General features: G+C 43.4%; 1 protein-coding gene and 1 non-coding gene across 7 annotated transcripts in view; one reads left to right on the top strand and one right to left on the bottom strand.

The window, feature by feature from the left end:
* The window catches only part of PROM1 (prominin 1), a 124014-nt gene that overhangs the window by 35531 nt on the left and 65586 nt on the right, over positions 1–22897 (bottom strand). For all 6 annotated transcript variants that reach the window (XM_027600492.1, XM_027600490.1, XM_027600495.1 and 3 more), the window contains exons 4-7: positions 16217–16422; positions 7242–7362; positions 5242–5305; positions 3877–3966 (exon numbers count right to left, since the gene is read on the bottom strand). In XM_027600492.1, the coding sequence (XP_027456293.1) occupies positions 3877–3966; positions 5242–5305; positions 7242–7362; positions 16217–16422 (481 nt within the window). The remainder of the gene's footprint in view (positions 1–3876; positions 3967–5241; positions 5306–7241; positions 7363–16216; positions 16423–22897) is intronic.
* Positions 481–671, top strand: LOC113926136. The gene has a single exon (XR_003521208.1). It is a non-coding gene; the product is annotated as a U2 spliceosomal RNA (small nuclear RNA).

Below are 22897 nucleotides of genomic sequence, written 5' to 3' on the forward strand. Positions count from 1 at the left end.
ATTTTAAGAGAAGGTATTTTAAGGCAAGAGACAACAGCAACCTAGAATGATGGGTGATAAAATAAATTGATGGCCCAGAATACATGTGTCCATTTAGGCACAGTTTATAGACATTCTGGGTTATGGGTACTATTCTGTCATGTCCCAAGAAAGACTCAGAGGTAATAAATATATATATATATTTTCCAAAGGCTTCAAAGTATTTTATATCTATAAAATATCTACTGGGTTACAACTCTGGGAGTCATTCCAGACTTAGCAAGATCACATATATTATGTATATGAAGTCAGTGGAAAGATATTTCAGATTCTCAATTTTAGTTAATTAACATTTTACCAGCTCATAGCACATTTTCTTTGTAGGTCCTGATCTGCAGCTCAAATAAGATTCACACAGATGAATTCGCATGTTTCTGCTCTCTCCAAAGCCACTAAACACGTAAAGCTGCAAAGAATTTTTAGCAAAAAATTTGTCAAAGCATTGATTCTCAGCCTTTTGGCTAAGATCCAGTGCAGTATCTGTTCTTATCAATTTAATATCTGATACGTCCTCTATCGAAGGACAATATATTAAATGGGTTTTTGGAGCAGGGGGACGGAATGAGAGTTTACTCCATCCACTCCACACATTGACCTGGCATTGTAGGACCTCCAGGAATGGTGCTCCCCTTCAAGGACCAAAAGAAATTGTCAAAGCAGTTTATTAAGCATAGTATAAAATGTTCTGGCAACACCAGAGGCTAAACTTTCACATATTCAGCCTGTTTAAAAAAATAATAAAACTTTAACACTCACGCAGGAAGCACTGAAGAGAAAAACAAAATCTGTTTTCATGGCCTTTAATCCGAAGAAAATTATAATTCAAACATTAAAAATTGGGCAAATCATGGGCCAAACGTAAATACACAGCAACCACATTGCACCAGTCATATATTTTTGCACAGAATTTACCGTCACATAATTTTGGAGCTGGAGAACTCGGAAGACCAGTTTTCCAAATGCCTGGTATCCTCCTGTGGCCACAGCAGCACTTGAACTCTAGATTCCTAACTCCTCCTCCAAAGTTACTCTGGGCTGTCTTGCCATGGATGGCACAAAATCACCCTACAGCTTAACACTCTCCAATGGTGTTGGTACCCAAATACCATCTGGTGTGGACCAGGTAGCACAGTCTTCGTAGTCAGACCTGCATCTGAATCCCAGCTCCACCACTCCCCAGCTACCTGGTCTTGGACAAGTTACATCATCTCTGAGCCTTACTGTCCTGAGTTGGTAAAATGGAGGTGACTATACCGGTCACACAGAACTCTTGTGAGTACTAACGGGATTTAGGAAAAGCAGGCCCTCCACACTCCAGGCCCTCAACACTCTAAATATTACTTTATGGCTAATGATTTCTACAAACATTTGCTGTGGACTTTGTTGGTTGACATCTCAGAAGCCATGTCATCTGTCTCCTGCACTGCAGCAGACCTGTGTTTGGATAACATGGGTCCCACCTCCCACTTAACCCATTTCCCCTGTGTAGCACTGGTCCAAAGATGGCTGTGGAACCCCGGTTGGCCCAACTGGAGAGAAATCTGGTTGAGGAGGAGGAGCAATGTGGCTGGTGTTAGCCCTCTTGCAATTATAAGGGAAGTTTGCATTAGAATGATACAGACATTGTAGAGGACAACTGGGTGAAAAGAATCTCACCATTAGATCAAGCCTTACCTGAAGCCAGTGTCAGTTACATGAAATAATCCACTTAGTTGAAAGTCAGATAGAGACAGATTTTCTATATGTGCTGGGGGAAATGACCCATAATTACTCAAGAGATGATTCTAAGAGAGATGACTGGAGACATTTGATTGTAAAGGTCACAGAGCCAGCCCAAATCATTAACCCATTGATGAAGTGCAAACACATGAAGCTGTGATAAGGGGACGTGGAGGATAATCAGCAAGAGCGATGCCGAAGACGTGGGAAGGGAAGGGTCAGCATTTTACAGGAGTGACAATTCTCCCAGTGAGGCGATGAGGAGCCACCAGGCCCCCACCTCCTTTCACTGTCTGTTCCTCGTGGTTGGTTAAGTAATACCTTCTGCTAACCACAGGATAGGGCAGTGGGGGGAAGGGCTCCTTGACAGGGTTGTTGAACCCCCGAAGCAGCTAACTTTGGAACCACCATACGTCCAATATCTTGTCATGTGTGATATATTTCCTGTTGTTTAAGCCACGTAAAGGGTCTTTGGCATTGATATCACATCAATGGCATCTCCAAAAGACCTCTAAGAACCATCAGCAAAATTCCCAAAGCAAATGAAAACAACTATAATCTGATTTGAATAGATAGATATATCCACAAAGCGCATCAAAGGCAACTAAAAAAAAAAAATCAAATGACTACAGACATTAAAAGTAAAAGATCAGGAAGCTTGTAAAGTCAAAAGGAGTTGCCTAGCAACTGAAGCAGGACTATGAAAGAATATAATCCATTTTCCACTCCATCACCAGCAAAGTTAGAGTAATCTACGCCTAGAAAATGAAGGTAAGTTCTGCAGGCCTTTATTTGTTCAAGAAATGACAATCTGCTCTGGGCTGGACATTGTGTTGGGTGTCTCCAGACACAAGCAAGGGGAATTAAGACACGAACAAAATCAACAGGCCAAGGACGTGCGTGCAGTACAGGGGTCTGAGGGAGAATTATGCCTAGAGACCTACGGTAGAATAAACCCTGAGATCCGTGGCTTGGAAGGGAAGTTTTGGGGATTGGGCGGCTGAGATGGAAAGTGACCGGAAGGATGGGCAGGGGCCAGGTATGGAAGGAGGGCAGGCAGGCAGGCGGCATGGGTGTTTACATCACATCCCTTCACTGGGCCTTGGTTTCCTTGCACTGGAAGGACGTGGTTGGTGCTGAGGGGAGCAGGTATCAGGGAGGCATCTCAACATTATCCACAGCAGAGGACATGCCTTCAGTTGCAGGTAGACCCATTGCAGGGTCAAGGAGAAGAGCAAGGAAGCCTAATCAGTTGGTTAAAATGAATCTTACCAACTCGCCTGTTCTGCATGTCATCCCGTTTCCTGTTTCCATGTCTTTGAACTCTAAGGGGATGGGGGGGGTGGCAGGGAGGAATGTCAAAAGGGACGGGTGTAACCTTCCAACTTCAACCCAAGTCCTTCCTTTGTGGCCTGTCTTCTCGGGAATCCTGGCTCGTGAAAGTAAAATTCACAGGGGCAGGTTGACAAATGTGAGACACAGATGAAACTGTCCTCTCTATCAAACACTTAGCACCGATATCTCCTCAACATTTGGAAGGGGCTCGGAGTCTTTTTTTTCTCATTGTGATTGAATATGTAGTTTCTTAAAATCAGTACATCTGCTCACTTAGATCACTGACTGTGGTGTCTTAAGATATCTCTACAGATTCCTCTTTCCCAAAAGTTGTTCTTTCCAGAGAAAAGGAAAGAGTAACCAATAGACCCCCAAAGACCTAAACTTCTCGAGGCTACTTATCTTCTATAGCAAGAGTCGACAAGCTTTTTCCATAAAGGGGCAGATGGTAAACACTTCAGGCTTTGTGGGCCACATCTGCTGTCAGATGCCCCCTAACCGGAGGAGCACGGCTGCCTTCCAATAACCATCTTTACAAAACCAGGTGGCAGGCTCCTATCAAATGCTGCTGTTTTTATTTCAAAGGACTTGGAGACAGTACAACCTCTTTGACACAAGCTTTTTTAAAACAAACAAACAAACAAACAAACAAAAACCAAACCAAACCATTGCGATGCTGTGTGTCTTTACCTGTCCTGTTGGCATGCCCACATCTGGGGAAAACAAGAAAGGGGAGCGTGATCCTGGGAAGCCTCTCTCACCCATTTCCGGCGCGGTGCTTACCTTCCGCCATGGCCTTGATGTCATCAAGCACGGGCATCACTTTAGGTCTTAGCTGTTCGTGAATTCCGCCTCCTAGCAATGACTTAATATCTAAATGTAAAGAAGCAGAAGGGGCTGTGAGGGTAGGCTCCATGAGTTTCCTCTCCTCTTACCTGCATTTTCCTCCCGCTGCAGGATGTCCTCCCTTGGAAAGTCGTCTGGGGTCTCGCCTGCCCTGAAAGCCCTCTTTTCATCCTCGACCCCATTTAGGTGTTGATTCTTGGGGAGATTTCTTCACGCTGTCCAAAGTTCCCACACGAGCAGTCTCCCGTGAAAAAGCAATCAGCACAGACTGGGTATTTAATCTTACAGGTGTCCCCTGCTGGTTTTGCAGCGAGATGAGCCCATACAGAGACGCGAGAGCGGCGCCACCCCAGCGCCTTCCTCGGGAATCACACGCAGCATCTCAGGGTGGAGCCCCAGAACTCTGGGCTTCGACTCCAGCGACTGTATGCATTCGCTAGCATCAGGAAAGCCTAAGAGAGGTGACTTTTGGGGTCTGGGAACGCTCCAAAGAGCTTCCATATAAATTAAAGGTAAATTGTTTCTTTGCTTTATGCCATTTCAGGTTACAAGAGTATTCACAGGAACGCTCAGCTTTTGGGTAGCGGAAAACCTGTCCTAGGAACTCAGTGTTTATAAAGTTAAGCCGTGTGTCTCTGATCTCTTCAGCTAGGCCAGGGTTTCCCAACAATGACACCACGGATATTTTGAGCTGGATAATTCTTCGTGGTGGGGGCTGTCTTGTGGGTTGTAGGGCGTTTGGAAGCCTCCCTGGGCTCTACCCACAGAAGACAGCAGCACTGCCCCCCCCCAACCTGTTGGGACAAACAAAATGTCTCCAGATGTTGCCAGATGGTGCCTGGAAGGCAAAACAGCCCCTGGGGGAGAACCGCTGAGCAAGGCCTTGTGGGACCTCCTCGGGGACCTGCAGGGACCAGCACTGCCCACCCCCCTATTTCTGAAGCCCACCGGTTTCTCTGGGGAGCCCATCTCCATCTGTAACAGTGGACCTAACAGAGACCCATTTCCTCCGTCACCTGGGGAAGGCAGAATGAGCACTTGTGACCACAAGAAAGCATAGGCATTCTTACCATAAAGGCTGGGTTTTACTCATTGGGTAACAAACAGAAAACTGTCTCTAACTCTAGGGAATTGTTCTTCTTTGCTCCAACTCTGATGCAGAGGTTGTAGAAATGGCATACTTGATCACTTGGCCCATGTTTCATGGGAGATGGCCAGAGCATCTTCTAGACCAACCAACCAACCAACCAACCAACCAACCAACCAACCAACCAAGTTGAGGCAACTTTAAGTTTTACTCACTATCCAGATCTGAGAATGCCTTTTTCTTCGTGGTTGCATACTGGCTCAGTACATAGTTGATTTGCTAAAAAAAAAAAAAAAAAATTGTATGAAATTCTGCTAAAGTCCAAAGCCACAATAAAGAGAGATTTAACAAAAACTATTCTGAATCAGAACATCTTAAAAAGAAAGCAGGTTCCTAGAGATACTTGTATTTTCTGGTACCCAGACTTCTTAATAATACTCCAAAACTTCTTGGCTTAGGAAATAGGATTTCTAATTTCTCCTGATTCTGTGCATTGGCTCTGTGGAGAGTCGGGGTGGGGCCAGCATGGCTGGGGACAAACGGGTCCCTCCCCTGACGTGGCCTCTCATCTTCTAAGTGGCAGGTCTGGGTGTTTTCACACCATGGTCTCGGCAGCAAGAGAGCAAGAGTGGACACTGTGAGGTCTCTGAAAGCCTGAGGTCAGAGCTAGCGCAAGGTTGCACTCACTGCGTTCTTTTTGTCAAAGCAAATCACAGGCACGGACCAGATTCAAGGGATTGGAAACAGATCCACCTCTACAAGCGAGGGACTAAAAAGAATGTGAGGCCGTCTGTAATCTACTGCAGTAGGACCAATCATTACATTCAGTGGCTACGACCGAGCTGGCTTCCAGAGCCGCTGCTTACCCTCCTGTCTTCTGGGCCCTAGTGGACCTGCTTCCCCACACCCTCCGCGACACTGGGTGTTACCATTGGTTGAATAGCCAGTGCCAATCCCCTCAGTGAAAATGTACATGAGTATTTAAATTTTCATTTTTCCAAATACTAGAGTAAGGTTAAATATCTTATTATGCTTGGGGCCAATTATATTTCCTCGTTAAATTGACTATTCACATTCTGTCCATTTTTTATACATTTGTTAGACCTCTTCATATATTTTGAACTAGATAAGTTTCCCCCAAAGTCATGACCATTTACGATCCTTCCAAGATTCCGAAAGCAATCCCAAAGTTCACCGTCCATGACTGCTATATATTTAACGTTGCCACCTTTTTAGGAAAAGGGTTTTACTTCAGAGTCTTTAGAATGGTGGGTAAAAAAATATGAATTTTTATTCACGGATGGGGAAAAAGAAACATTTCCCTCTTATAAAGCTCTGAATAAAATTAACTTCTCGAACCTCAATATTAAAAAAAATGCTTGCAGTTTTTGCTCTTTTAGTTCCAACCCCATTTTTAAACACTGGTACAATATTTGATATATTAGTATTGTTTAGAATATAACAAACTTCAAAGAGCACATCTCTTTGTGAAAAAGCCCATAGATTCTGGCGGGCTCTGATGAGGGAATTCAACAGGAAGGCATCCTTCTCCACATACTGGTACCCATGAACTCATCATCAATTATTTGGTCTGGTATATACTCAGATATTTTTAAAAACAATATTCTCTACAGGCAAGACATCACATGCTTCTGGGATACAGAAAAACCTGCCCTCCAGCAACCCCATCCCCCTTCTTCCAAAAACAACTTATGTGTGTGTGTGGGGGGGGGACGTGTGTGTGTATCCCCCCTCCCAAGGAATTCTACACATCTATGCAGAGATGAGCAAATGGGTGTTTATAAAGCAGAAAACTCTTGAAACTTGTCTCATGACAAGAGTAGCTTCACGCAAACCATGCGCGGTTAACTATATTGCTAAAGAGAAAAGACAATGGCACCCAAAGATTTTTCTTTCTAAGAAAAATCACGAGACCCATAAAATAGTTAAGCAGTTATATAATAAATACTATAATTTGATGTCATACCTTAAAATAAAGGAAAATAAAATAATAAAATAACGACACCAGTTCTGAAATGATGCTTTTGTATGCTTTTGAAAATTACTCACTGGGCCTTTAGTGCTTCATCTACAAAGTTCAAAGGTAGCACCTGTCTACTCTGATTTTCTGGGCTTCTAGAAGTCCAAATGAGATTCCACATATACACAGGGACTCAGGAAGGCCCCACACACCAAACGTCTTTGTGGTTTTTACCTCTGGCGTCCCATTCAGGAGGGTTCTCAAGTCTTTGAAATTGCTGTCTGCCAACTCCCGAGTCTTTTCGATCTGGGTCCTCAGGTGGTGGTTTGCTACAAAGCCATAGATGATGCCCACGCTGCCGGAAATGGGAAAGAGAAGGAAGGGCATTTACTATGTGACCCGTGGTCTTCTGGCCAGCAGAGTAGCTCAGCAGATGTAAGGGGAGCAGGGCTCCCGAGCCGGGGGGGGGGGGGGGGGGAGGGGGGGCCCAGGAGGGCGGGACCTTCTCCCCCACCTGCCCCTCCCCCACTGCTGCAGCCTTCCCGCCAAGATCCCAGAATCCAACATGTGGACCACAACATGGGACTCAGTCCTCTCACATGAGACACACAGCCATTTAAGATGTATTGTTCTGTTAAATACAAATCTTATAAATGGAGAAAGTTCCCACTAAATTGTGGAGAGAACAGAAGGAGCAATATTTGTAAGGCAGTGTGTGCAAGAGAGCGTCATTCCTGCCCACATGGGAGAATGTGGGTGCACACTGTCCTGCCCAGTGCCTACACAAGCACACCCCACGTGCATACCTCTGCTCCCTCCAAAGAAAACTATCAGGAAAAATACCAAAATGATAAGAATGGTATGGGTTTCCTAACATTTTTTTGCTCTAATTGTCTTTATTATTTTTTTATTGTCCAGGTGGAAAAGAAACATGAGTACTTTAGTATTAAACTGCCATATGAAAAGTTGCAAACAGTAGCATCATATTGTATCATTCTATTTTATATAATGTACAAAATCAAGAAACCAATGGTGCTAAAAGTCAGTGTATTTGGGGAGGGGTGACTAATAACTTCATAACATCATCGACGTGCTCACATCATGCAAGTTGATGCCTATGTACTTATGATACGGACACTCTTCTCTATGGGCTCTTAATGTTAACTAGTTACTAACAATCCCCTGACTTAAATTAACTTGACCAGTTGGTTTGTTTTTGTGTTAAAGCCTTCCAACGTTAAAATGTTTCATTGAAAATTGTTAATTACCAAGGCCCTTCTGGATTCAGCCACTAGATGGCAGCAAGGAATTAGCTAAACTCCTAACAACAGTATTTAACCCACAGAAATTAATGACAAAATTGTTCGTTTGTAACCATCCAATGGAAGGTGTGGGTAGGTTTCTAGAACAAAGTTTTGCAAATAATAGGCAAACTTGTTCCCAGGCAACTCCTCAGTCTTGAGAAATGGGGATAATCATTTGCCCTATTTACATTTATGATATTCACTCCAAGCAGCATTGGTTCATTGCCAGTCTCACTTAAAACATATTTTCCCATTGCAGTATTACATAGGTACATTAGGTTTGCCAAACTAATCCGAAAAAAGTCTGTAACACATACTGTTGAACAACATTTCTTATGGTTAACAAGTTGCCATGGAACGGAATGTGACCTAGGGTAGGAACATAAGATGTGGGTTCTAATCCCACTGTTGCCCCTAACTCACACTATGGGAGCTTGAGAAAGTCACTTTCTTTCTGTGAGCTTCGGCTGGTATTGCAAAACTGAAAATTAAATTGGATAAGTACTTCTCAACCTGTAAAGGAGAGGGGATACTGGATGTCCACAAGGTCTCCAAGAACTTATTTTATTTTATTTTTAAAGATTTTATTTATTTATTTGAGAGAAACAGAGAGAGAGAGCACAAGCAGGTGACTTATTTGAGAGAAACAGAGAGTGAGAGAGAGAGAGAGAGCACAAGCAGGTGGAGGGGTAGAGGGAGAAGCAGACTCCCCGCTGAGTAGGGAGCCCAATGCAGGACTTGATCCCAGGACCTGAGCTAAAGGCAGATGCTTAATCGACTAAGCCACCCAGGTGCCCCTCCAAGACCTTTTTTTAAAGTTTGGGTTCATGTTGATGGTAATTAAAAAAAAAATGAACATTAACAATAGTCTGTGCCATTTGGAATGACCACCTTACAATCCATCTTTGCCATTCTGAAGTCTGCATAGGTATTTACCAGACAGGCAATATACCGTAAAAATAATAGTTATTAAATGATGCGCTCATGCAGAATAAGGCCAAATGACTATGGAGTAGTGTGAACAGAAGAAGAGAAAAAGTTGGCTTGTAGCAATGCACCTGAAGCTTTATTTGCATTGCCCAATTTCAAGCATTCCATCTCATGATGAGTCAGGGCCACCACCTGAATACACCTGCCCACCACAGGATTTCAAGCTGGAGGCCCCTTGCTCTCTCTCCCCAGCAAGCCCACATTGTCATTCATCATGCTCCAGACCCATTTTGTCACAGAGGAAGTCAAAATGAACTTGGAAAACAAACAGGTCCAAGTTCACTTGGCTTTCACTCAATGGGAGAAGAACCTCCTTGCCTTGAACTCTCGGAGGACTCTCCCTGAAATTCGGGTGGGCTATTTCTCACTTCATACTCTCGGTTGCCCTATTTCTACCCATGTTTGATTTCCCTAGAGAGAAGTGGAAACTGCTTCTTTGTCAACTTTGGGTAAATGATGGGTCTCTTGTCCATGGTGGGTGCTCAATGAAAGTGGGTTTAAGGACTGGGCTTTGTTTAATTTGATCCATTTAGAAGATTAGCCCTATGTTTGGAGTGTCTAGTCCATAAACTGTCTTTGTTCCTTTACTGAATAAATGCCTTTACTCAAAATATCATCAATCAGTAAAATGAATTGCAATACAACTTTGCAATAAAACACTGAATTTCAATGCAATGTATTTAAAAAGACCTGCATTTCTGCCAATCATTTATGGATCCAATTAAAATGAAAGCATTGGTCTTTTTCAAAAAACAAACTGTCCTAAACAGAAATCTGGAATAAAACTCAGCAACTTTCAAAGCTAATTTTCAGACCTATAACACATTGTAAATCTTATATTTAAATTAAGGATGGCAAATTCAAAAGTCTACATGGGCAGGCAGAAAGCACAAAGGGCAAGTGTACGGTGTGAACCTCTGGGAGCTGGGAGGTCGCAGGTGGGAGTCGGGGAGATGCTCTGTCTAGCAAGTGCCACCATGATGCAAGACCGGTATTGCCAGATCTTCTAATTATTCACAAAAATCTGGAAATCGGGATTTTTATGTAAAATCTTCTCTTTTTAAATATTGCCCACTAATTAAAAAAACTAAATTCTATGCAAACTCCGTTTGTCATCTCTAATTTAAACTCCTATTTATTTGTTTATTTATTTATTTAAGATTTATTTTATTTATCTTTTAGAGAGAGAATGCATGCGCATGGGTGGGGGAGGGGCAGAGGGAGAAGGAGAGGGAGAGAATCTTAAGCCGACTTCCCCCTGAGATCATGACCCGAGCTGAAATCAAGAGTCAGACACTTAACTGACTGAGCCACCCAGGTGCCCTTTAAAACTCCTATTTAAACACAAATAGAGAATAAAGAAGTTATGATTTTGTTGCCCTTGATTTACAAAGTCCTTATTATTCAATACATTTTTTAAGCAAAAAAAAAAAAAATCACATGAATTAATATTTTTGGTTTTTTTTTTTTAAACAGCCATCAGTCAACCATTAGAATAGGAGAATCCTGAGGGAAATTTGCCTCACACAAAAAGGGAATAAAATTTCAAGGACTATTAGCAATCTGGCACTTGATGTGTGTTTTTATGCAGTACAACAAAATCTCTTGAAATTTTTAGCTGAAGACAGGAATTTTAATTTTTATGGCATATTAGTTTTACACCTTCTATATTTTATTATGGACAGGCCAATTTTCTCCCATATACACTTAAAAGTAAATAAAGCTTTTGAAAGACTAAGGATAAACCTTTAAGATTTGTAGCAATTTTTTCCCTACCAATTTCCACTGACTTAATGAAATTAGCCAATAAAAGTCAAATAAATGCTTTCAGTCTATAACTGATCTCTTACTTTTTAAAGATAATTTTTAAATTTTAATGTTAAATAACTATCCCCCTCTCATTCACATTAAGAAAGTCTCACGATTTTCAGGCGTGCTAGTTCAGTTTCTGTTCTAGAACCCTGTGGCCTCTAAGCCAGGAATTGATCATCACAATCCTAATTAAAAAAAAAAATGAATTTTGAAAATAGCCATCTTCCTGACAGAGACTGGGATTCAATTTTCACCATGGCAGTTGGCAAAAGCTGACTTACTATACTCAGAAACTTAGAAATACACTGCAAAAATGAAGGGGTGGCTGTTTGATCCTGTTTTGTTGTTGTCTATCACCCTTTTGGAATTCTGAAAAACACAGTGATGACAAAGCACAAAGGAAAGAAAGGAGAGGAAACTTGGCTTTTTCTGGAGTCAGACACATCTGTTGGAACCGTCTACAGCGAGAGGTGGAAATTCAATCTTCTGCTGATGGTCAAACAGACTTACATAAACATATGTCAACGTCTGTGAATTCAAACATTCCACAGCTGCCTTTGGAAAAGCTCAGAGAGAGAACATGACTACATATATTCCATGTATACGAGGGGGCCTTTCTCCTCCACAAACTATGCCTTTCTCAATTAAAAAAAAAAAGATTTAATTTGTTTTAAATGAAAAAAAAGGATGGATGAAAAATAAGAGTACTCAAGATGAAAGGCTCAGTTGTTAAGCATCTGCCTTCGGCTCAGGTCATGATCCCAGGGTCCTGGGATTGAACCCCGCATCGTGCTCCCTGCTCCACCAGGACCCTGCTTCTTCCTCTCCCATTCCCCCTGCTTGTGTTCCCTCTCTGGCTGTCTCTCTGTCTATGTCAAATAAATAAATCAAATCTTTAAAACAAAAACAAAAACAAAAAAAACCAACCAACTTCAGGATTAACTGTAATGTAGTATAAAGCCACAAAATGATGTTGAGCCTGATAAAAGGCAAGTAGACTGCTCTGGGTTTATCAAAGGGGTTTTTTTTTAAAAAATCATATCCAAAGATTATTCATCAGTTGTATCCAATCTCTGCTGAGGTCCGTAGAAACCCGGAGGCTATACCTCCTTTTCTTTCTCTTTCTGCCTTCTAACTTTGTTACTTTGTTGACATTATTTTGCCTGTTACCTTTTTTTTTTGAGAGAGAGAGAGAGAGAGATCGCTCATGGCCAGAGCAGGGGGGAGGGGCAGAGGAAGAGGCAGAGAGAATCTTAAGTAGACTTCACACCCAGCACAGGGCTTGGCTAGTTTTTTTTTTTTTTTTTTTAAAGATTTTGTTTATTTATTTGAGATAGAGAGAGAGAGAGAGTGAGCATGCGGAGGGCAGAGGGAGAAGCAGACTCCCCGCTGAGCACGGAACCTGATGCAGGACTTGATCCCAGGACCCTGAGATCACGACCTGAGGGGAAGGCAGATGCTTAACGGACTGAGCCACCCTGGCGCCCCTATTTTTGGCTAGTTTTGATTATTTGCAAATAAAATAGAGCTACTATTCAACTCGCATGTTGAAAATACTTGCAAACCAATAGAGGTTTCAAAAGAAAGACATCATAATAGCTACTCCAAATTTACAAATGTAAGCCAAGAAGTTTAAACTTCTAGTGTGAGTTTAAGGTAAACTAGACAGTCTCAAATACTACTCTTTTTTAGGGCTATTTATGATTCATATAGAAATTCAATATATAATGTAAAATTTGTTTTAAATTGTCACTTAGCCTCAAATAGGTGATCAACTTTGTTTTAATTATATTGAAATTTGAAGATGTGGTTTTTAAATTAATAAATTTTACTTGGGTGGGGAAACACCTTTTCTTTTTATACAATTTTAAGATTTTTATTTATTTATTTATTTGACAGAGAGAGAGAGACAAAGAGAGAAAGAAAGAAAGCATAAGCAGGGGGAGCGGCAGGCAGAGGGAAGGAGAGAAGCAGACTCCCCGCTGAGCAGGGAGCCCGATGTGGGGCTTGATCCGGGGACCCTGGGATCATGACCTGAGCCGAAGGCAGACACTTAACCGACTGAGCCACCCACGCACCCCTGGGGAAACATATCTAAACTGAATGTAAAGAAGGCTATAGAGAATCACAGCATGTCTTTGTTTAAAGAATTTTCTAAACTAAAATATCCCTGGGAGAGAAAGAAAAAAGAACTTATCTAAATTTATTTGATGGATCTGAGTTTTGAAGAATAAAAAAAATTGTAGCATTCATTTTACATATAAATGAAAGCCGAGTTTATTTCTGACTTTGTAGCTTTATTGTTCACATATTTTGTTACTTTAAAAAAATTTTTAAAGATTTTATTTACTTGAGAGAGAGAGAGAGAGAGCGTGAGCAGGGGGAGGGGCAAAGGGAGAGGGAGAAGCAGATGCCCTATTGAGCAGGGAGCCCTGCATGGAGCCTCACCCAGGCTCAATCCCAGGACCCTGAGATCATGACCTGAGCCAAAGTCAAATGCTTAACTGACTGAGCCACCCAAGCGCCCCAGTGGTGTTTTAAACATAATGTAAATAATTCAGACAGTTCAGGGTGAAATATGACACATGTGGACATAATTATTTGTAAATAAAAGCCCCCCAAAATAAATAAAAATAAAATAGGAACCCCCCAAAATAGGAACCCAATATACAACATGTGTTTCATTCAAAAAAAATGTAAAGTCTATTATTACATATGTAAACATTTATTTGGGTAAATAAGTAACTACATGCAACAAAGAGTTTTCCTGAAATTACAGCACATGTATTTATATCAAGTGAAAACTATTAACTTACTGACTAAGTAATCAAGTTACCAAGAAGCCCTAAGGGCAAGTATTTTCAGATGACACTTTGTCTCCTGAGCCTCATCTTTGCTGTCCAGAGTTTGCCTCTAGAGAGGGAGAGGCATGGCTGTCCAAGTCTCGGGATGAATGAAAGATGGAAGTTTTAGGCTTAAAAGAAATGCATAAGCATCTGCTGGGTCTGATAGGTCTTTGGACGGCAAGTGACACTTTCCTGGTAGCTGGGGAGGAGGTAACCACTCCCACAGCTGGAGTGCGGTCTGTGCATTCCTGAAAGTATTTCAAACACAAAGCAGAGAGTCAGGGACATCTGAAATTACCATTGACTTGACCTCAAGCTGTTTTTCATAATTCAAGGTGCAGGAACAGATTCAAGTTATTTACAAAGAGAGCGTTGGAGAGACAGAGAAGAGAAAACAGAAAAGCCCTCCCTGATGGTCAAACAAGGGTGCGTGAAATCAGCAACCCATTCACATGGGTCCAGTTTGCACCTAGACTGTTAAGGTCTATTATTTAACTATTTTCGGAAAAAGTAAGTCTTTAAAAAAAAAAAAAAACAACGATGATTGTCCTCGAATCAGTGGTAATGCACTGGCTTTTGGTTTTTGGGGAGATTTTTTTGGTTGATGAAGTTTAATTTTGGGTGCAATGAATTCAGTAGGTAATACCTGAGCGTGGTAGATACTCTCAAAGAGATGAGAAGTCTATCTGCAGTGAGAAGTGATTTCCTTCCTACCCTCCACAACCGGCAAATTGCCTTCCCGGAGGCCACCACTGTTGCCAGGTGGCGAGCCTACCACGTATGCTCTAGGCAAATATAACCAAGTGTTTGTGTCTCTCCTTTTTTGTTTTTGTCTTAGGGGCCACGTTCTATACACAGTCTGCAAGCTGCTTCTCTCAACCCATCTCTCCTGGGGACTGTTTCATCTCAGCATGTCTAGAGCTGCCCCATCCCTTCCAATAGGTACAGTGCATTCCGATGAATCATCACCCCACAGTATATATCCTACCAGGACCCTGCTAATGGCCACACTTGCATAACTTTTCTTCTTGGATTTCCAGCTAAAACTTCAGCCGGGAGGCCAACTGAAATTGCTCTGTTTCATTGTGCTCAATTTCTGTTTAATTCTGAATTCTGCTTAAATTCCCTCATCTCAGTTATTTAGCAAAACCCAAAAAATCTTACTCACAGCTACTGAGCAAACGCAGTGCTTGGGAAAATACTGAGGAGGAGGCTGACTCCCGGTCCTCAATATCTCTGTGTCTCCTTGGTGCCTAGCATTATTCACGTCGTGGGCACTTTTAGTTCTGTCGCTAGATGTCAGGACATTCATTGGCTGAATGAATGAGGGGACGTGGAACCATGACCAAATATCACAACTAGGGGGCCAGTCACGTGAAGCATGTTGCTCAGCCGAGGATCCTGATTCGCACTTGACAAAATGTTACTGTCTTTTTTTTTTTTTTTAAGATTTATTTATTTATCTGAGAAAGACAGAGAGAGTGGGGTGGAGCACAGAAGTAGAGGGAGAGAGGGTCCTAAGCAGACTCTGAACTGAGTGTGAAGCCCAACACGGGGCTCAATCTCACAACCGACCCTGAGACCATGACCTGAGCCAAAACGAAGAATTGGACGCTTAACCGACTGTGCCACCCAGGAGTCCCCAGAATGTTGGTGTCTTAAGAGCAGTGTACTGATCTGTCAGTCAGTTGGAAAACTTATGGCAGCAGAAGGAACGGCAGAAGAAACACTCTAAATCATGAAGCATGTTCTAGGCTTCGGGACAGGGTAGCAGCTTAACTGCAAATTCAAGAAAACAGGGTTTATTATTAGAAAGTTAATTCTCTTCTACAATATTCACACATTCCCCAGCTCGGGGACTGTACCTATCCTTCAAGATCCCTTTGAATGTACAAATCAACTAGCAAATGCTCTGCCTTCTGCAGGCCGCCTGTCTCCAACCAGCTATTTCAGGCAGGAGCTGCTGTTCTGGGAGGTAAATACTTCTCGCGGGCCAAGATTTATCAGCTTGTCTTCAACAGGAAAAAATACCAAAGGGCTGGCTTAGCATGTAAATGAGGGCAGCCTGATTACCACGCTAACTTCTGGTTACGGTGACACTGCTGTGAACCATCCTGGACACGCATTTTTGTTCTCTTCTGTTTTATGGGTATGTTGTTGTTGTCCTGCTTTAAACTCATGGGCTTAACAGTTAAAACACGGGCCATTCCTCACCCACCCAAAACACAAATCCGCTGCCCTCCAAGATGCTACTTGCCTTATGAATATACAAATCACCAGGAGGGAGACCGTAAAGTATTTCCTCAGGAAGGTCCCGTTTTTCTTCTGTCGCTGATGCATTTCTCCACCACACTTGTTACAGCAACGACACAGACCAAAGCAAAACCCCACCAGAGGCATCAGAAAGACAAAGAGCAGTCCCAGGACAACACAAATAATAATCCCGATTTCATAGTAGATAATCTGCAAATCAAACAAAAGAAACAGCGTATACAGTAACACAAAATAACAAGTAGAACATTCCATAGTGTGCATGTTTCATTTGTTTTAACCTATTTGCCAGCGCGAGTTAAATCTTAATGTGTGTATTTCCATCTTGATGCTCCTTTTTTTTTTTTTTAGAGGGAAGGGCAGGGGAAGAGGGAGAGAGAGAATCTTAAGCAGGCTCCGTGCCTAGCGAATGAAGCCTGACACAGGGCTCGATCTCACGACCCTGAGGTCATGACCTGAGCCGAAATCAAGAGTCAGATGCTTAACTGACTGAGTCACCCTGGAGTCCCTTGATGCCCTTTCTTGAAACAGAGGAAACAGATTTGAGTTACCAGAATATGGAACCAAGTGGTTACTATTTTCTTTCAACTCAGGGTAAAATGTCCAAATGCACGGTCAAGTTGCAAATGGCTGAATTTAAACCCCAAAGGTATTTTGTTTGTTTTTAAATGGTATAACACATTTTGGCAGAAATACTTGCATTATGAATAATCTACATATCGGGATGATTTTTCGCCAGAAAGACAGGACCAGTAGAAGTTATTAAGGATTCAAAGCAATTTGGATTGGATCAATTCATGACGAATTCATAGTTACAAAAGAATCTGGAATATATCTAAATTTAGAAAAAAGGCTCAGACTTTCTGAGTCAGACATGTTAATCACAGGCCACTCGCTTTGTTTCCCCATCTATAGGCTGGGATTAATAATACATACCTTGTAAGGTCATGTCATTGGGAACATTACAGATAATGTATGATCAGTGATAATGTGCCAAGTGCAGTATGTAGCCTTCATAAGTGGTACCACTCATGCCGTGCTGGTGAGGCTGGGCTTAGTAGCCCATGTCTCAGACAGTCCTATGTTCCTAGGACCTAGCACAACTTCGAGATAGGATCATGTGACCTAAATATATCTTCCAAATCTCTGCTGGGGCTATATTCTGGGATTAAAAAAAAAAATTAATGCACCCGGATGACACAAAACTTGAGTTTATGCCAATGCATGTATACAGTTACTCACATTTCCATAAAGCCAAGCTGAGCCAAGTAAACGAAACACAAGTGTTGCTCCTAGGAGCGAATGTGAGGTCTTAGCACTGAACTGGGAGTCAGAAGACCTGCTTTAAATTCCAGCAGGGGGCTTCTAGTTCCCTAAACCAGAATTAGCATGAACGTCATAAACAGTATTGTAAGGGTCAGATAATTAAATGATTTAAAGTGAAAACAACAGCTAAGTACCCAACACACAGTGAAAAGTCAATCAGTATTAGTTCACTCTGTGGCCAAACGCCTCAGAGCATTGACGTGCACGTGGCACTTGAATATTAATTGACTATCCTTTGATATTAAGGATAAAATGCTAAAAAAAAGTGGTTGAATTTTGCTGCATTCATCAAGTACACGCTCCTGCTTAAACTAGGCTGCACCCCACAGCCACGGAGAGTCCCGTGGGGTTGGGGGACCCACATCATTGGCCAATTGAGAAACCGGCCTCAGAAACCCCAAACTCTTCTCAATTTCCCTGTCATTTCCCAGCAAATGTTCTAAATTATTTACTATTTTTCAAAGGGATTTAAAATCCTTTCTGAATCCCAGGAAGACAATGAACCCAAACCCAGGAGAGAAGGTGTTTTGAAATGTTCTCAATGCACTATGTTTAGCTCCAAGTACAAATTTCACACTTTATATACAACCTTTGCAATGCTGCTGACTCAATATTATGTCAAAAGGTATCAGGAACAAGATATGTCATTTCAAGAGTTCCCTTCTGGGCTGAAGTCTGGCCAAGGTCTGGCAAGGACCTAAATGATTTCCTGATAACACAAGGATCTCCAGGGCGCTCTGTGGATTATGTGGAGGGGGAGATCAGGATTGAAATGTACTGAGATGGGTCGCTATTCTTTGGCGAAGGACTGAAGCTGAAAGAGAGGATTAACGACGATTCCATAAACAAAAATGAAGCAAGCCACTTTAGAAACCCCCACAGCAGAGACACAGTGAAGAACAGAAAATCCTGGCAGAAGCATCTCGTTACCTGCTGGCTTTAGACAGAGCAACAAGAAACAGCAAACAAGGACTTTACCTTCAGAGTCAAGACTACATTTTCTGGCTGTGGAAGTCAAAGCAGTTGAGGAGTTGAGGACAGTAAGGCAGAGGCAGCATGCATCAAGAAAACAGAAAAAGTTACATGAGCAATTAACCACAACTGGGAACGTTAATATTCCATACAGAGAAAATCAAGTGAGAGGAGGGTCCAACAAGACAGGAACACAAAACTTGAGTGTTATTATTATATGGGCTGCCGAAGCGAGCACAAAACTTGAGTGTTATTAGAGAAACAGCCTTCAGGTAGAGTCAGGTCTGGAATTTACATCTGAAATTTATATATGGATTTCTTGAAAGGTTCTTATCAGTCTGCTCATCAGTTGTGGACGGGCGGGAGGTGGGTGAACAGAGGGGAAGTTACACATGTTTAACACACTAACCATGTGGTCTTCGCACAACAGAGGACCAGTAGCTGCCTAGAACCCCAGCCAAAACAACGGCTTCCAAAGCGTCCTTTCTGAACTGAGACTCTGGTGGCGTTACTCTCTTGCTCAAAGGCATTCCAAGGGTTCCCACCATGTTTCATTCAAACCTCTTCATGTGATCCTGTTATTTATTCCTGGCTGCACATCCTGATCTTGACCATTCTGTTCCTAGGAAGAAGTCCCGCTCCCCCTTCCTCCCTCTGGCTCCCTGGTGCTGCCTCCTCACCCAGAACAGCTTTCCCTTCACTGCTCTGCTCATGAAACTCAAGTCGGCCTGGATGTTGCGTCCTCCTGGAAATCTGTCTTGAGAACCGAGTGTGAGTTTGCTTTTATCATGCTGCCTTGGAGCCCACTCCTGCCCCACGAGGAAGGGCTCTCCCATGGGAGCACTGCCTGAGCCCCGCTGTTTGCTCGGGGAGAACAAGAACCATGACGTCATGCTCATCATTCTCTCACCCACCCCGGGAACTGGTGTGCAACAGGTGCCCGACTGGAATCAGGTAAACTGGTGAACTGAGTGAGGGAGTTTCCAAAATCGTGGTCCAGAGAGAGGGCTGGACCGCCCCGCAGTAAAATAGGAAAAATGAAGGTAAAACGAGTGTCCCATGAAGTGAAATTTGCTCAGTGTATCTTTTTGGTGGGGAGAGGGGGGTGATAGGTATATGAAAGGGGACAAAGTTAATATCGTTGCTATGGTGGGTTTTAAATATCCCTGTGTGGCAAAATAAAATCGGGTGGCTCTATGCCATTCCCTGGATTACTTTTTTGAAACAGTGTACTCTGGGAAATCTAAATTTGGAAACTATAGCTTTGGATGGCAGATTTTCACAGATGTGAAAGAACGATGATTGTGATATTAATAACTTTTAAACGAGGCATCCAACGTGTTGGGGTGGGCAGCTCAGATACACATGCCCCCAGGGTCACATGGGGCACCTTGAATGACCCTGGGCGTGGGCCCCACAGGCTTGTTGTCTCCCCATCTTACTACCATAACCACCTCATAGCACCTCATACTAAATACCGGCTTCCAGATCTTCCTCTAGAGTGGGTATCAGGAGATTTGGGTAAACCCAGGCATCTGTCTTGAAAGCAAGCCCTGTGTCTTGGCTGTGATCAGGTGGGTTTCGGAAACCTGCCCTCGGCTCTAAGCCTGGTCGTGCTGGGCTGAGCCCTGGGGCAGAACGACCTGTAAACTACCACCATCCGCTGATTCTTTTGTGTTTAATTTTGCCCCTGAGAGGTTGGTCTGGTCTGATATATCTGATGGGGTACCAGCAAACCCCGCAGTGGAGCTGGGTGCATCTTCACCTTTTCCCCATTCATGCTGGCTGTCGCACAGGTCTAAAGTTATTTTCATGCAGTGCAGCAGTTTGAATCCTGCTGTACGCTTTGTGTCTGTGATTCCCCACTCCAGTTAATTACCCATTATCATCACCCGGGGACCTCTCGAAAAATATCAATAACCAGCCAGCCCTGACCAACTACATCAGAATCTCTGGGGGACGGGCCTGGGTCTTGTTGCCAATGCTACTCTGAGCCTTCGTTACCTTACTGACAGAACGGGGATAAGCAGAGATCCTATTTTATGCAGTTTTTGCAAAGAGAACAAGAGAAAACAGTGAGCAGCAACACGGTTTTGTGCATTATTCTGTTCTAAGCACTTTACATATACTATTTACTATATGTTAAATGAGTTAATACTTGTGAAGTGCTTAGGACCTGGCTTCCCAGAGTAATGCTCAGTCATCATTATCATCCTCCTCCTCCTCATCATCAGAAGTAGAAATAATCAATGCATGTTAACGTTATTCTCATCTCTCACCTCCAATAAGCCTCGGACAACGATCCTGGTCACGGACTATCTTGCACTGCTTGCTCTCTTAAATGCTTCTGAGATCTCTAGAAGGTACTTTCCTTACTTGGAAAGGAGAGTGTGTTCTTAGAGGCAGCATGCCACGTCCCCCCGGGGGGGGCAGGAAACAAGGAACTCATTCACTTATCTTTCGCAGACACGTAGGGTGGGTTGCAAATACCACACACCCACCTGGAATGATGACCTGCCATTTCCTAAGTGCCAAATCCATATCCAATGACTGTTAGCACTAGTGAGGTCATGAAAGGCAGCAAGGACAAGGCCCAGGCCCAGCACCTGCCCCCAAAGGAAGCTTCAAGAAAGGGAAAGGTAAGAACTGAGGGATGACATGAATGAGGAAGGGCAGCCAACCAAGAAGCTGGAGTGGAGATGGACCATGACCACAAGGAAAGGAATCCGGGAGGTCATCCCAAAGAATCTGGCCACTCCTACGGACAGGGATGCACAGAATGAAGAGATAGAGGTGGCGGTAGGGGGTGCTGCTGGGAGAACTGTCCCCTGGAAAGATTTCTAGAGGTGCGGGTGATACTTAGGGGTTGTTGATGGGAACCAATCATAATCATCAACCTAAACTGCCCCAAACTATGCATTCTTTGAAGACAGGGACTGTGTCCTTTTATTTAATTGAGGAGGCGCTGCTTGACAAACTCAGCTAAGAGGCTCTCTCTGTGGGAAGCCCATGTGAGCTGGGAGGAGGGTGATGGAATGCTGTTTCCATTGGTTTTCAGTCGGCCAGAGACTCTAGGAAGGGGCTCACCCATGCTGATTCCCAAGGGAACGCCCTCAGGTGCGAGTTGCCCATGTAATCTCTACCTTCACATCTGTGGTGAGGACAGACTATTCCTGGGAAGACCAAACTGAGTAATACTTGTAAGTCATGAACAAGGGCACCCACCTCCGAGCGCATGCTACAGAGACGCTAGGAACCTGGGGTTATTAGAGTCGTTGCTTGGATTTCCATCGCTTCATCCGCCTGGTTCTCTGCTTCCCTCATGGCTCCATAATTCCAAATCCTAGTCGCCTCCTGGATTTCTATTTCTGCCGGACCACTTCTTCCCAGGGATGATTACCCACTGTCACCGTTTGTGGCTTAATAGGTAGAAGGCACCGCATGGAGGCTGTCAGTCTCTCTATACAGCCCAGAATACTCACATGAGCTGCATCTTCCAAATGAGTCACTTTAGGACTACAGTCCAGTGGCCGGGGTTGAGCCTAATTTTTGTTGGTGATGTGCTTGTCAGTTAGGAGTTAGACTCGTCTGGGTGCGAATCCCAGTTTCAGCATTTAGTTATTGGGTGATCTTGGGCAAGTTCCCCAGCCTCTCTGAGTGCGGGATTTTCTGGCATGCGCAGCACAGAGATACTTCTGCCTCAGATAGGTGTCATTGTGAGGAAGAGAAACAATGTCAGGCTCCTAAGCCAGTGTGGACCCAGGGTGGACAAGAATTAGTATTACAGAGAGGGCGATGACCCGGTCTGTGCTTCAGAAGCAATGAAGCGGCTTTGCGCCCTCAGCCAAGTGCTCATAAATGGAAGTGAGGCTGTATTTCTCATCTACGCTACATGCTTTGACATCTCAGTTCAAATGCCAGCCCTACCGAGGAGGCTCTTCCTGATTTCCCAGGTGCAACAACAATCCCCCTCCTCCGAGCGTTCACGGTCCTTTATCAGAACTTCTTCCGTGATGCGAATTGCCCTCCACCTCACAGTCCGGCTGTCGACCCCACTAGTCTGCGGGCCTGCCAGGACCGAGCGCCGCAGGCCGGAGGGCTTGAGTCTGGGGGCTGGGAGTCTCAGATCAAGGTGTGGGCAGGGTTGGTGACTTCTGAGGCCTCTCTCCTTGGAGGAGACGGATGGCTGTCTTCTCCCTCTGTCCTTACGCGATCGTGTGTGTGTGTGTGTGTGTGTGTGTGTGTGTGTGTGTGTGTGTGTGTTCTAATCCCCTCTTCTTATAAGGATACCAGTCAGACTGGATTAGGACCCACTCATGACCCCATTTAAAATTAATTACCCTTTTAACAACACTATCTCTAAATATAA

The sequence above is a fragment of the Zalophus californianus genome, chromosome 2 (assembly GCF_009762305.2).
Source record: "Zalophus californianus isolate mZalCal1 chromosome 2, mZalCal1.pri.v2, whole genome shotgun sequence".
NCBI lineage: Eukaryota > Metazoa > Chordata > Mammalia > Carnivora > Otariidae > Zalophus > Zalophus californianus.